Source organism: Xiphophorus hellerii, chromosome 16 (assembly GCF_003331165.1).
Source record: "Xiphophorus hellerii strain 12219 chromosome 16, Xiphophorus_hellerii-4.1, whole genome shotgun sequence".
NCBI classification, from domain to species: Eukaryota; Metazoa; Chordata; class Actinopteri; order Cyprinodontiformes; family Poeciliidae; genus Xiphophorus; species Xiphophorus hellerii.
The window spans coordinates 12,690,457-12,703,383 of record NC_045687.1 but is presented as its reverse complement, the minus strand read 5'-3'; the positions used below and the strand labels follow the sequence as shown (position 1 = coordinate 12,703,383).

Here is a 12,927-nt window from a genome sequence, read left to right as displayed (position 1 = left end):
GTAGGGTAAGTTAAATGTTTAAAGTCCTGCTTTGATGTTAAACCTTCTGAATTTTTACTCAGAAATTTACTAATGAAAATCTGTCCAAATAAAACTTACCGATAATTATACTGTAGTAAAATGTAAACAGTTATCAGCTTGTGTGTGGGGTGTGTGTGTAATATAAACAGAGGCTGTTGGTAGGTGGGAGCGTTGAAGAAAAGTTTTCTTTTTTCTATGCACAAACTAAACCAGATGATCATCCATTCCATTACTTTAGTTGTTATTAATCGGTGATATTCGGTTTTTTTCCCCTCCTAAAATTGTGGCTGCAGGGAAAAGGCGTAAAAGGGGGACGCTGTCTCTTTAAGGCGTTAAAGGAGGCGTGTAGGGGACGTCGGCAAGACGCGTCCAGAGTGAATGACTGCCGCTGCGTGTGTTTGTGTGACATTGTGACAGGACAAAACTCATCAGAAACAAACGGTTCGGATTCGCGTCTGCAGGTGAAGCAGAATCAGAGGGAAGGGACGTGGGATCCGGAGATGCGTCACGGTGGTTGGTGTCTTTACGCACAGAGGAGCTGCGCGGCGCACCGCTCACTTTCATGAGATTACAAAACAGTTTAGCCACTCTGCAGCCAGCGTGTGAAATTCAGCCTGCCTGACTGACCTACATCCCCGGAGTTTTTGGTTTTTTCCCCCCCTCAAATTTCAGAAGAATGTGTTCACCTTAAAGGCGTGAAACAAAAATTACTGTGAGCAGCGCAGGTGGATTTCCTCCCGCATGATGTACACAATCACAAGAGGTCCAAGCAAACTGGTTACCCAGAGGAGAACAGGTGAGTCTCCTAACTTTCAGCTCCCTCCCACCTTCACTTTTCAGATACGCATCGGTGTTTTTAATCGTTTCCGCAGGACCCACTCAGCAGCTGGAGAGCAAAATAAATGACTTCAAGCACAAACAGACGTCCTGGAACATGCCGGAGTGAGTAAACCGATTCTTTAAACTCATTTAAAATTAGAGGAACCTTCAAGTTGCCAGAAATGTGAGGGGTGTTTTTCTTTCACCTTCTTCCTAAACCCGAGCAACTTTCTGCCTGTTCCAGTGTGCTCAAGTGAATGTGGGTGCAGCAGTTTAAATCTCCTTAATCTAGAACACACCTTAACTCTCTGCCTGTTGTTACCATGATGACTTTGAGGCAGCAGACACGACCCTGAGTGTGTTTGAGTGTGACCTTGGCAGCACATGCTCCCTCTCTCATTCAGCTGTTGCAATCTGACTTCTACTGAGTCAAGCCTGCTTGAGTTTAGGTTCAAAGGGCAACTTTTTTTCTTTTTTTTTTTTTTTTTGTTTGCTTTCAAACAGTGAGAATTAACAAAATCTCTGATTTCTCTTTCCACTTGTCAGCCTTCCTGCACCCAAGATAGTTTTCAACCGTCTGAACGGGAAGAAGCACCATCTTCCCGCTCTGGCGCTCCCCGCAGACAGCAGGCATGAAGAGGCTTTCTCCCCGGAGCACGAGGAAAACGTGAAGTTCATCTCTGAGGGTGAGGAAGGCTAAACTGAGCTTTTCGTTTTCTGCACTGCTGGTTTCTGTGAATGACTTGGCTACTATCAGTTTTGGGGGTTTTTTTTTAAAGGCAACGGATCAAACACCTCCTTCCCTTCCTCCCAAGGCGACTCCCAAACAGCTGCTCTGACACTGATAGAGCAGAGAAACTCTCTCACACCCACATTTCACACTCGTCAGGACAGAAGTGCTGAGGGAGGCGGGGGGAGCTTTTGATTTCAACCCACAAGATGATCTAATTGGACTTTGAAGGATAGAGAATTTGTTTGGGTCAAAAGAGTCTGGGGTTATTTTTTTTGTTTTTGTTTTTGTTCCCTACATTCACAGAATCCCTGTGTCTCTAGGAAACCTTGCTTGGCTCGGCTGTTTTTGCTTTCTGCGTCCTGCCAGTTGTTGGCATTGAAGCTCAGCCACAGCAGCCCATAAACAACTCCAGTAACCTTCTGTTTGATTGGACAAGGCCGTAAAGTAGAGCCAGCTCTGTAAAAAAAATACTGTTGTTTCATTTCCATCAAACCTTTTCAGTTTTTCACACAACAGCCACAAGCTTCAGTGTGTTTTAATAGACCATTACAAAGTAGTTTATCGTTTAGTCCAGTAAATAAACTCCCTCCAGAAGTCCTGCAATAGAGTCCACCTGTGTGAAATCTAATCTGAGCATAAATGCACCTGTTGTGTGAAAGCTGCAGGCGCTTCCTAGAGAACATGTTAAACAAACAGCAGAATTGGATGATTTAAAAAAAAGTATTCGAAGCTTTGAATGTCTCGCAGAACAGTCAGAAAAAAGTGTGTGGCTCAATTACAAACATGCCGAGGCAGGGCCTTTCTAAACTGACAGGACCAGCAGAGATCCAGAGTTCAGGGGGGGAGACTACAGTCGGTGCTCCACAGATTTAGTCTTCCTTCCCAGGATGACCAACAATGTTTGTGAAATGGCCCTGTCAAAGTCCAGACCTTGGTCCAATTTTGAATCTCTGGAAATAATTGAAAGTTCAGAAAGTCAGTGTTCAGCCTGCCTGAGTTTGAATTGTGATGCAAAGAAGAATTGGTGAAAGTTTCCCAAATATTCATCATTTTAGTTTCTAAGAATCTTTTTCAGATTTGTCTGGTTTTTTAAAAAAAATTTTATAGAATGTATCATTTTTCCATCACTTCATGGTACCTGGTCTATCATGTAAATCTCATTGAAATGCACTGAAGTTTGTGATTATGCGTTGGATACCGTTGTAAATCCCTGCAACTACCATAGATTTAATCAGTCACACTGCATGTGGCTGAGACTCTGAATGATTAAAAGTACAAACATTTCCCTGCAGTGGCCTTTGTTCTGGTGGACTTTGCCCCCCCCCCCAACTCTGTGGGTGTGTCACTTTGATGCAGAACTGTTTTCATATTTCTTCATTAAACACTAATTGTTAGATATGCGGTTGTTAAAGAGAGCTGCTTTCATTCAGCCTGGCAGGAGGTGGCTCAGGCGGAGGAAGGTCGAGGAGAGCAGGACTCCCAGACGGCGGTTTACTACAAAGAAGCGTCTGCTGGACCACACATGGACAGTGAGTACAGCTGCTTCTCTTCTTCCACCAGTTTGGCTACAAATACATGCAACAGACAAATAATTCAAATGAAGAGTGAGCTTTGCTTTTTATCATTTTAAGAAGAAATTAGAGGCATTTGCAAAAGGTGTTTTCAATGTGGCCCTGTAGAAAATAACAAGAAAATATTTCATTTAAATCACTTGCACATTTTTTAAAGTCAATTTTTTTTTTTTATTGCTTTATTCATAAGCGTATCAACACTAGAGGGCAAAACACATTTTAATATCCATAGTTTTGAAACTCATTGCAGTTAACAGGCAAAGTTTATGCAGAAGATATTTTACATGAGTTTTATGTTATCACAATGAAATCTGCAAAATAGTGACATATTTTAACTTTATATAGCAAAGCATATCAATTGTGTATTTAAGACTTTGTTTTAATAAAAAAAAAGTACTTGCATCAAAAGTAGTATTGAGGAATCCTTTGGCTAAATATTTTTCACATCTAAATACGAAATAATGTTCTAATAGTGGACATGTTTTGTTAACTTATGTAGTTTCTGATTTCGACCACTAGAGGGCAGTAAAAGCAGCATAAAAGTCTATGAAAAATTAGTTTTTTGACTTGGTTTTTATTCCAATCACAATACTGAACAGCATGATTTTGTGAATCTTGTTTGGAGCAAATCTTATGTCTTTAGATTTTATTTTAGACCGATGAATCAGATCCTTGTTTCTTCCTTTCCAGGCTTTGTGCCCATAGATCTGGACGAGTGGTGGGCCCAGCGCTTCTTGGCCAACATCGACAAGCTGTCCTGACGTTCCAGACTGGATCTGATGCTGTTTGCCAGTCAGGAGGTGAGAACCGAGGAACGGCTCACCGAGGAGAAACGAAGCCTGCTTCTGTAGGTGTGACGGCTCAGACGGCCCAGGGATGCTTTAGATGGACTGACAGCGCTGGGACGCTGACCCCAACGCTGCTGAGAGCTACTTCAGTGTCTGAAAGACCAGATGCAGGATAAGGTTTCTGGTGGTGTTTATGGTCACAGCAGAGACAGTTTGAATGCAGTAAAATTATGTTTTTCCAAGACTTCTGGGTTTATCTTTTTTTTTTTTTTTTTATTTCACTGCATTTGTAGTTTCCACTTTAATAGTTAAACAGCTTTATTTGGCAACTGATGGTGCCATCCCTAATCTTAAATGTAGTTTATGAAATGTTTGGAGATTTAAATTTGAGAACAAGACGGGGAAACTTTAAAACTGACTTTCACACGTCAGACATGAACGGCGTTTGAGTCCATCAAAAATAAACCAAGAAGTTCGTCTCAAAATGGATGAAATTTCTCATACACCACAACCAAACAGAGAAGCGTTGTTTTCATTCTGATTTGTGCAGCAACAAATTCATCCACAGTAGTCTATATTGTTCTCCTGAACTGTCCTCGGTCAGCCTTTCTTGGTGCTGCGAATGCTTCACTCGGCATCTGAAGTGAGACGAGCCGTCAGTGTTTCTCCAGAGCTCTGGCCAGGAGCTCATTGAGGCGTGAAATCATCGGCCGGGGGTCGTCGTTCAGGCCGGCTGCAATCATGGCGTTGTCGTAGATCTGAAAACGAGTGACGGTTTAACGTCTCGTAATCAGGCACAGCTGTAGATGTTTAACATTTTTGTTTAAAACTAGACAGAAACAAGATTCAGTACCTGTTCCAGCAGCAAACCAGCCAGTTCAGAGTTTGTGTCCTTCAGTGAGTGCAGCTTCTTGATCAGATCGTGTCTAACAGGTGAGGAGAGGAATTATAGTTAGAAGTCCTTACTTGTTTCTTTTGAAAGGAACAAAACGGTGAAGTCTGTGTTTTACCCGGCGTTTATCTCCAGGGTGGGCTGCAGGATCTGGGCCCTCTCCTCAGCAGTGCGCGCTAGCTGCTGGGTTCGGAGGAAGTGGCGGGCCGCGCCCATTTCCAGCACCGTGATCATGGCGGGATGAGTGTCGAGACGAGGAGTCAGCTGAGCGTTACAAAAAAATGACATTTGTGGAATTATGATTTCAGTTCAAGACACTACAGCATCCTGCAACAGTGTCTACATTTAGCATCACTGGGACACATCAAGGAAAATCATCAAAGGAGTTCACGGAAATGACTACATCTGGGTTAAAAACTCTTCGGTGCATCATTAAAATTGGAAGATGAGTGGAAAAACCAACAAGTTTAGGGAAGGAACTGAACAGCTGCTAATTTCATGCTCCCATCATGCATAGTGGCAGCTGTACAAGCCTGTGATGCCACAGGGACCACAGGGACACAAAGCTAAGAGGGGTCCAACAAAAATATTAGCACTAGTTTTGTTTCAAACTAGAAATTTATATTCCTTGTTCTTCACATAAATACTGTAATAGAATCCGTTTAATTTTGTGGTAAGATGACAACATGCCAGACATCTGATATTCATGGAAAGAGATTTTTTTTGGAGCTTTTCAGTCTTTGTTCCCTAATGTTGACACCATTCCTGCGGTTACCTTTATGTTTGTGACTCGGGGACCCAGAGCGTTCTTCATCCAGGCCATCAGGTCGTCCGCCTGCTCCTGCGTCAGCCGCTCAGATGCTGCGGTGGAGAACAAGGCGGGGTTACAGCCGTGACAGAGATCACCGCCCGCCCTCAACCTGAAGGTGGGGCTCACCTGGCTTGCTGTCCTCAAACTTCTCCTCCTTGTAGTGATCCACCACGATGTCCGTCTCCACCGAGATCAGCTTCTTCTTGTCAAACTCCCTGAGGTGAAGCAGGGTCAGCTCGTCGAACTGCTCATAGCAGAACAGGACCTGCGAGCATAACCAAGTTAACCCTCATCTGGCCTCTCACTGCATGAAAACATTTTCAATCGCTCGTTATGTCTCCCACCTCCATGTCTTTCTTCTTCATGGCCTCAAAATACGGCGAGTGCTCGGCCAGATGTCTGTTGGGGGCACACAGGTAGTAGATGTTGCGTGTGCCAGCCTTCATGCGGGATCCATACTCCATCAGGTTGGTCTGCTGGCCGGCCGGCAAAGCGGACGACTCGAACCTCAGCAGCTTGGCGATGTCTTCCTGCAGAGCGACAGACCAGCTGGTGAGGACTACGCTCCTTAAAAGCCTGCTGTGTGGGGAGTAACGTATCTAATGCAGCACCTTTACATCCTGTTCCTGGGTGGTAACAATGCCCTCCCGCATGAAGAGCCCGTAGTCCTCAAAGAACTTGTTGTACTTCTCCGGGTCCTTCTTGCTTTGGTCCAGCAGGAAGCGGATCACTCGCTGCTGCAGGACATTTCGAAGCTTTCTGAAAGAGGAGATGCACATCAGCACATATGGTCACCAGGATTCCCAAACACTCCTCTGGTCACAGTTTCAAACTTTTCCAGATGGAAATTTCCAAAAGTTCTCAGCTCCTTTTAGACAAACAGGAAGGTTAGTGAATTTACTCTAGATAATATTTACACTGCAAAAACACAAACTCCTACCAAGTATTTTGTCTAGTTTCTAGTGCAAAAATCTTACTTTACATAGGACAAAGCCAACAAGTAACTTTTGAGCAAGATATAGGAGCATATTTTAAGTAAATAATTAATTAATATTGAAATTTTTTTTTAAAGTACCACTGGCAGATTATTCAATTTATAACATTGGAAAAATGTCCTGTTAGACTTTTTTCTAGAACAGGTAGAAACCAGAGAGGAAGAGTGGATGGAAGGCCAACATTGATGGATCAATCTGGGACAAGATATCTGGCCAGAAAATAAATTCACTGGTTTGAAAAGAGCATTAAAACTCTTTTCTTTTAGCAATAGTTGTATCTAAATAAATATTTAAATCCCAGAAAATGCAAATAAAAATCTGAACCAAAGGAGCTTAGAGAGGCAGATTTGTAGAAACCTGATATCAATCTTACAAATTAGATTTTCAACAAGACAATAAACATAAATTTTTGAATGCAGTAAAGCTCCACAACATTAATCTACCTGGACTGTATGCTTTAAACCTAAAGATTCTCAAGGTGAGAATGAGCCACAATCAGAAACAAAAGGTTTGAATTGAAAAATACTTCACTCTACCTGATGAGGGCGCTCTCCTGCAGCAGTTCTCTGCTCAGGTTCAGGGGGATGTCTTCGCTGTCCACCACACCTACAGCCGCAAAAACAAATGGTTACATTCCTGATGTGAAGTGTGAAATGGAACTAAAAGGCAGAGTTCAGTAGACCAGCGGGTGGAAAAGTTCGGGACGACGCAGAACCTCGAAGGAAGCGCAGCCACTTGGGCAGGATGTCGGTGGCTTTGGTCTGGATCAGGACCTTCCTGCTGTACAGAGCCACGCTGGAGCCCATCTCTCTGCTCACGTCAAACATGCTGGGTTTCTGTCAGACGGGACGAGGATTAGTTCAGTTTTATACGATCATAGACAAAATCCAAACTTCATTCAAACATTTTCCTTATCAAATCAGCTACACATCAGTACTTTTTCCTCACCATTTCCTAACTAAAATTCCTAAACTTGACCTAAAATTCACCAAACACTCCTCACCGCGTCAGGGACGTAAAAGATGCTTCGGATGTTGAGCGGCGCGTCGGCGCGGTAGTGAAGCGTGTAGCGCGGCTTATCGTAGGCCTGAGCGATGTAGCGGTAGAACTCCTCGTGCTGCCAGTCACTGATTTCTTTAGGCTCCATCATCCACAAGGCCTGGTGGACAAAACCCAAACAAGAAATCCTTTTGAAAGCAGTCAAAAGGTTACAGAGTGTGCTCGGTAAGTTTTGCGTTAAACTCTGAAGATAACAGAAGGACTGAGGCTCACCTGCAGAGTGTTGAGCCTCCGTCCGTTCAGGAAGATGGAGAAACTAACAAAGTTGCTGTACTTTGTCACAACCTCTGAAACAGATTCATCATGGAGTTGCTGTATGAATTTTATTGTACACAGTTGTGGTTCAATAGATCATGGTGCAGTTTGAGTTTTACCTTTAACTCTGTCCTCAGAGGAAAACTCCTTACAGTCGTCTTTGAGGTGCAGCACAATTTTAGTTCCCTGTTGAACGCCGCTGGCTTCAGCGATCTCAAACAGTCCAGAGCTGAACGAGGAAGTGAAAATGTCCACTTGAAGTTTAACAGTTTTACAAATAAAAACAGAATAAACGTGGTTTCAGTGCTCTCACCCATCGGAGGACCACTTGTATCCGGGAGCGTCCGGCTCCGCAGAGCGGGAGAAGACGTCCACACGGTCAGCCACCATGAAGGCGGAGTAGAAGCCGACACCAAACTGACCGATGATGGTGCTGCTGGCTTCTGCCTGGTTCTGCAGGGCATCTAGAAACGCCTGCAGTGAAGAGGGGAGAGAAGATGACGAGAAGGATGTAAACACATCAGTTACAGGACAAATTCAACTTTGTTAATATAAACACAGAGCCAAAGCTCAGTCACATTAATGTTTAAAGTCATTTGCCTCCATAACAACCACCATTGGCGTTCACTTTGCTGAACATGAGCACTGACCTTGGATCCAGAGCGGGCGATAGTACCCAGATTGGCCACCAGCTCCTCTTTGTTCATGCCAACTCCTGTGTCCTATCACAGAAACACATTTTTCACTAAAACGTTTCATTCAACATGCAGCGGCACACTACCACCACCAGATGGCAGCACATATGAGAAGTCAAACAACAGAGCAGGGTGGTTTGTCATGTGTTTAATATTTGTAATGGTTAAAATGTTCCTATATCTTAACTTTATACTTTATAATTTCCAGTCTTTCATGCTACAGTAAAATTGTAGAAGTAAATGGGAAACATCTGGGGTTTTCAAAATGTAGGAATCTGTGAATATCAATTTTCTCACCTATAATGTCTGAATTTTTTCATACATACCTGAATATTAAAAAAACAACTATTTCTTATACCATCAATAACTGGACTGCTCTAGATTACTTCTCAGAGGATGAATGCAAAAAGACTTAATAATAATAATTGAGCTTTATATGCATTTCAGGGAGTTACAAAACACTACAATTTTCATTTCAGATGCAATTTTATCACATTAAAGTATAAGCTCCAGTTGCGCTCTGGGTCACCTTCAGCTTATTTATTTTATTTTATTTATTTAACCAGGAAGTCCATTCATAACAGATCCCCCCCAAAAAACTCTTCCAAATCCTTTAGTGAATGAAAATAACTGCTGGTTGTACAAGCAGTGAAGCAGCTGTGTATCAATAACGTAAACAATGTCAAAATTCAAATAAAGCCAAGATTCCACAGCTTAGTAATGCTAAAACATACAGTGCTGGGATAAATCCAACAATATTTAAATCACATACAAACACAATAACAATACATTTAAAGGCCAAGATAATTCTCATCTGGCATTAGATGTGGGTACCTGAATGGTAAAGGTTCCTTTAACACCATCAGTCTGCAGGTGGATTTCCATCGGAGCCGTTTCCCCGCCAGCTGTGATCATTTTGTGTCGCAGCTTTTCCAAGGCGTCGCTCCCGTTAGAGATCAACTCCCTGATGAAAACCTGGTGGAATGAATAGATAGGAAATAAATACAAAGGAGTGCTGACAACACTTGAGCAAAGTGGAGGAAATGTCTTTCACAACTTCTTACCTCCTTCTCTGAGTACAAAGATCTGGCAACAATGTCCAGAAGTTTCTTTGTTTCTGCCTGAAATTCATGTTTAGAGGAACTACCTGAAATTTTTTTTAAAGAATGACACAGAGCTTATGAGCTTTGAAGTTCAAGAAGGAGAGAAAGAATAACTTTGCAGCTGTTCAGACACCTTCTACAGACTCCGTATCGGTGATGATGGTGTGTAGAGGTTCTTCTTCTGGCTCTTTCTCCACTTCCTGAGTGCTGTAGAAGGACTGCTGGTTGAAGCCCAGAGAGGACCACTGAGACCTCCACACAGTGGGCCGGCTGCTCCACCTCTGCTGCTGTCCAACCTGGAGATCTAATGACAGGAAGTGCACAAGGGAAGAAAGCTGCAGTATAAAAGTGTACACAAGAAATATAAACATACTGTTAGAGATTTTTTGGTATTATCATTTTATTCTTACTCTAGTTCACCTTAAGTCTATAGATCTTAGTGATTTTCTGTTTAAAGTGATTTTCTGTTTAAAGTGTTCTCTTCTTTAAATGACCTGGAGGTCACTACTGTCTGTTCAACTTTACGAGAAATAGATAACACTGAGTTTCTCAGACTTTAAACCCTTTTGCAAGAACACCTATTGTTTTCTTGACAGTATTGACCGAGATTTGAACCGGGCTCAGACCTTTGATCAGATATCACATCTGGACCTGGGTTGTTAGATGTTTGGGTTAGAAGCTTTACGACCTCTGTTGTTTTTCCTGACTGCCCCCTTGCCTGTCCTTCTTTGACAATAAAAACAGGAGTTTTTGTGAGAACAGGTCAGAACGCTCTGTAGAACTGATCGGAGGAGAGGTTTTGATAGAGCGTTCTCCTTTTGCAAAAGCTCTACATAAAATTCATATACGTTGTCTGTGGTTCTTTCTTTTATTTAGGTTCGAAAGGAAAATACCTATCACATACATTTTGGACTTCTTGGGAATAGCTGTTTTGGCAGTCTCTTCAAATATTGTGTAAATTGCAATGTTCTTTTTTCACATGCAATAGTTCTGTCCTGAGAGTGGCTGTTTTATAGGCAAAACAAAACAAAGTACATCTTGTTAGCTATACGTATTGTTTGCCACAGTCAGTGATGTTTCAGTGCAGCATCCAACAGGACATTTTACAGTTGTTTACAAGCAGTATGGAGATGCTGCAGTTATCCTCATCACTCATGCTCAGTTAAAAGCCTATTTTTACTACAGCTAACCTGTTGTAGTTTGCCATACTCGTGACCGTGTAGTCTAAAACATAACACCTCTATTTTAAAAATACTTTTTTACTTTATTTATTGTGTAATAATATATTTTTTATTTTGTATTGTCATGAGCTACAAAACATGCTATTTAAAAATAAAAATATAACTTAGAATGTATCAATGTTTACTTGGCGAATTAAATAATTCAACAACATTCAAATATACAGAGTTGAATCAGTCTGTTTTTTTATTTTGATTATTTCCAATTTTTTGTTTCCGAGTGAACGAAACTAATATTTAACCTCATTAGCTGAAGGTTATTAGTAAAAACATGCAGTTCCCAGCTGATGGAGGGAGACTAAGCTAACTGCGCTACCTGACATAATGCTACCTACCTCGCGAGACATTTAGCGTGCTCAGTCCACGCGCACAAGACGTTAACCGTAAATTGGTCCTGTGAGAAGAGCCGAGCAACAGGCGAGCCAGGCCGAGGCAGCGGGACATAGTGACAGATATCAATAAGCAGGTGGAGACTAAAAGTCACCGGACTGGGGGACACACGCTGACCGGTGAAGACCGAAGATGAGGCTGCGCTTGAAAATGACATCACCAGGGTGTCTAGAAATATGCCTGATGAGAATTGGAGAAGGAAGGTTTTATACACTGCTCAAAAAAATAAAGGGAACACTTAAACAACACAATATAACTCCAAGTAAATCAAACTTCTGTGAAATCAAACTGATCACTTAGGAAGCAACACTGACTGACAATCAATTTCACCTGCTGTTGTGCAAATGGAATAGACAACAGGTGGAAATTATTGGCAATTAGCAAGACACACTCAATAAAGAAGTGGTTCTGCAGACCACAGACCACTTCTCAGTACATATGCTGTCTGGCTGATGTTTTGGTCAGTTTTGAATGTTGGTGGTGCTGTCACACTCGTGGTAGCATGAGACGGACTCCACAACCCACACAAGTGGCTCAGGTAGTGCAGCTCATCCAGAATGGCACATCAATGCGAGCTGTGGCAAGAAGGTTTGTTGTGTCTGTCAGCGTAGTGTCCAGAGGCTGGAGGCGCTACCAGGAGACAGGCCAGTACACCAGGAGACGTGGAGGAGGCCGTAGGAGGGCAACAACCCAGCAGCAGGACCGCTACCTCCGCCTTTGTGCAAGAAGGAACAGGAGGAGCACTGCCAGAGCCCTGCTAAATGACCTCCAGCAGGCCACAAATGTGCATGTGTCTGCACAAACGGTTAGAAACCGACTCCATGAGGATGCTATGAGGGCCCGACGTCCACAGATGGGGGTTGTGCTCACAGCCCAACACCGTGCAGGACGCTTGGCATTTGCCAGAGAACACCAGGATTGGCAAATTCGCCACTGGCGCCTTGTGCTCTTCACAGATGGAAGCAGGTTCACACTAAGCACATGTGACAGACCTGACAGAGTCTGGAGACGCCGTGGAGAGCGGTTTGCTGCCTGCCACATCCTTCAGCATGACCGGTTTGGCAGTGGGTCAGTAATGGTGTGGGGTGGCATTTCTTTGGAGGGCCGCACAGCCCTCCATGTGCTCACCAGAGGTAGCCTGACTGCCATTAGGTACCGAGATGAGATCCTCAGACCCCTTGTGAGACCATATGCTGGTGCGGTTGGCCCTGGGTTCCTCCTAATGCAGGACAATGCTAGACCTTATGTGGCTGGAGTGTGTCAGCAGTTCCTGCAAGATGAAGGCATTGACGCTATGGACTGGCCAGCCCGTTCCCCAGACCTGAATCCGATTGGGCACATCTGGGACATCATGTCTCGCTCCATCCACCAACGTCACGTTGCACCACAGACTGTCCAGGAGTTGGCGGATGCTTTAGTCCAGGTCTGGGAGGAGATCCCTCAGGAGACCATCCGCGACCTAATCAGGAGCATGCCCAGGCGTTGTAGGGAGGTCATACAGGCACGTGGAGGCCACACACACAATACTGAGCCTCATTTTGACTTGTTTTAAGGACA

General features: G+C 43.3%; 2 protein-coding genes across 2 annotated transcripts; one reads left to right on the top strand and one right to left on the bottom strand.

Moving 5' to 3' along the window:
- Window positions 1-365: 365 nt before the first annotated feature.
- Window positions 366-4,176, top strand: LOC116735787 (MAPK regulated corepressor interacting protein 2-like). Its single transcript, XM_032587881.1, has 5 exons — window positions 366-817; window positions 894-963; window positions 1,387-1,526; window positions 3,004-3,102; window positions 3,835-4,176. Exons 1-5 carry the CDS (start codon window positions 763-765, stop codon window positions 3,903-3,905), a joined length of 435 nt encoding a protein of 144 aa, XP_032443772.1. The 5' UTR covers window positions 366-762; the 3' UTR covers window positions 3,906-4,176.
- trap1 (TNF receptor-associated protein 1) lies at window positions 3,302-11,523 on the bottom strand. Its single transcript, XM_032587880.1, has 18 exons — window positions 11,316-11,523; window positions 9,876-10,046; window positions 9,704-9,786; window positions 9,474-9,614; window positions 8,595-8,666; window positions 8,258-8,418; window positions 8,064-8,173; window positions 7,903-7,976; window positions 7,634-7,789; window positions 7,346-7,466; window positions 7,167-7,236; window positions 6,247-6,394; window positions 5,980-6,165; window positions 5,762-5,900; window positions 5,600-5,685; window positions 4,943-5,088; window positions 4,786-4,858; window positions 3,302-4,690 (listed from the first exon to the last, which is right to left on the bottom strand). The coding sequence occupies exons 1-18, from the start codon at window positions 11,422-11,424 to the stop codon at window positions 4,589-4,591; spliced, it is 2,148 nt and encodes a 715-aa protein (XP_032443771.1). The 5' UTR covers window positions 11,425-11,523; the 3' UTR covers window positions 3,302-4,588.
- Between the last annotated feature and the right edge of the window lie 1,404 nt (window positions 11,524-12,927).

Coding starts and splice junctions, on each gene's coding strand:
- LOC116735787 (XM_032587881.1), top strand. CDS start 763: ATGATGTACACAATCACAAGAGGTCCAAGCAAACTGGTTACCCAGAGG. Junction 964..1,386: donor ACGTCCTGGAACATGCCGGA/GTGAGTAAACCG, acceptor TCCACTTGTCAG/CCTTCCTGCACCCAAGATAG. Junction 3,103..3,834: donor TGCTGGACCACACATGGACA/GTGAGTACAGCT, acceptor CTTCCTTTCCAG/GCTTTGTGCCCATAGATCTG.
- trap1 (XM_032587880.1), bottom strand. CDS start 11,424: ATGTCCCGCTGCCTCGGCCTGGCTCGCCTGTTGCTCGGCTCTTCTCAC. Junction 7,977..8,063: donor CTCTGAGGACAGAGTTAAAG/GTAAAACTCAAA, acceptor AATCTGTTTCAG/AGGTTGTGACAAAGTACAGC. Junction 7,237..7,345: donor GTGGCTGCGCTTCCTTCGAG/GTTCTGCGTCGT, acceptor TTGCGGCTGTAG/GTGTGGTGGACAGCGAAGAC.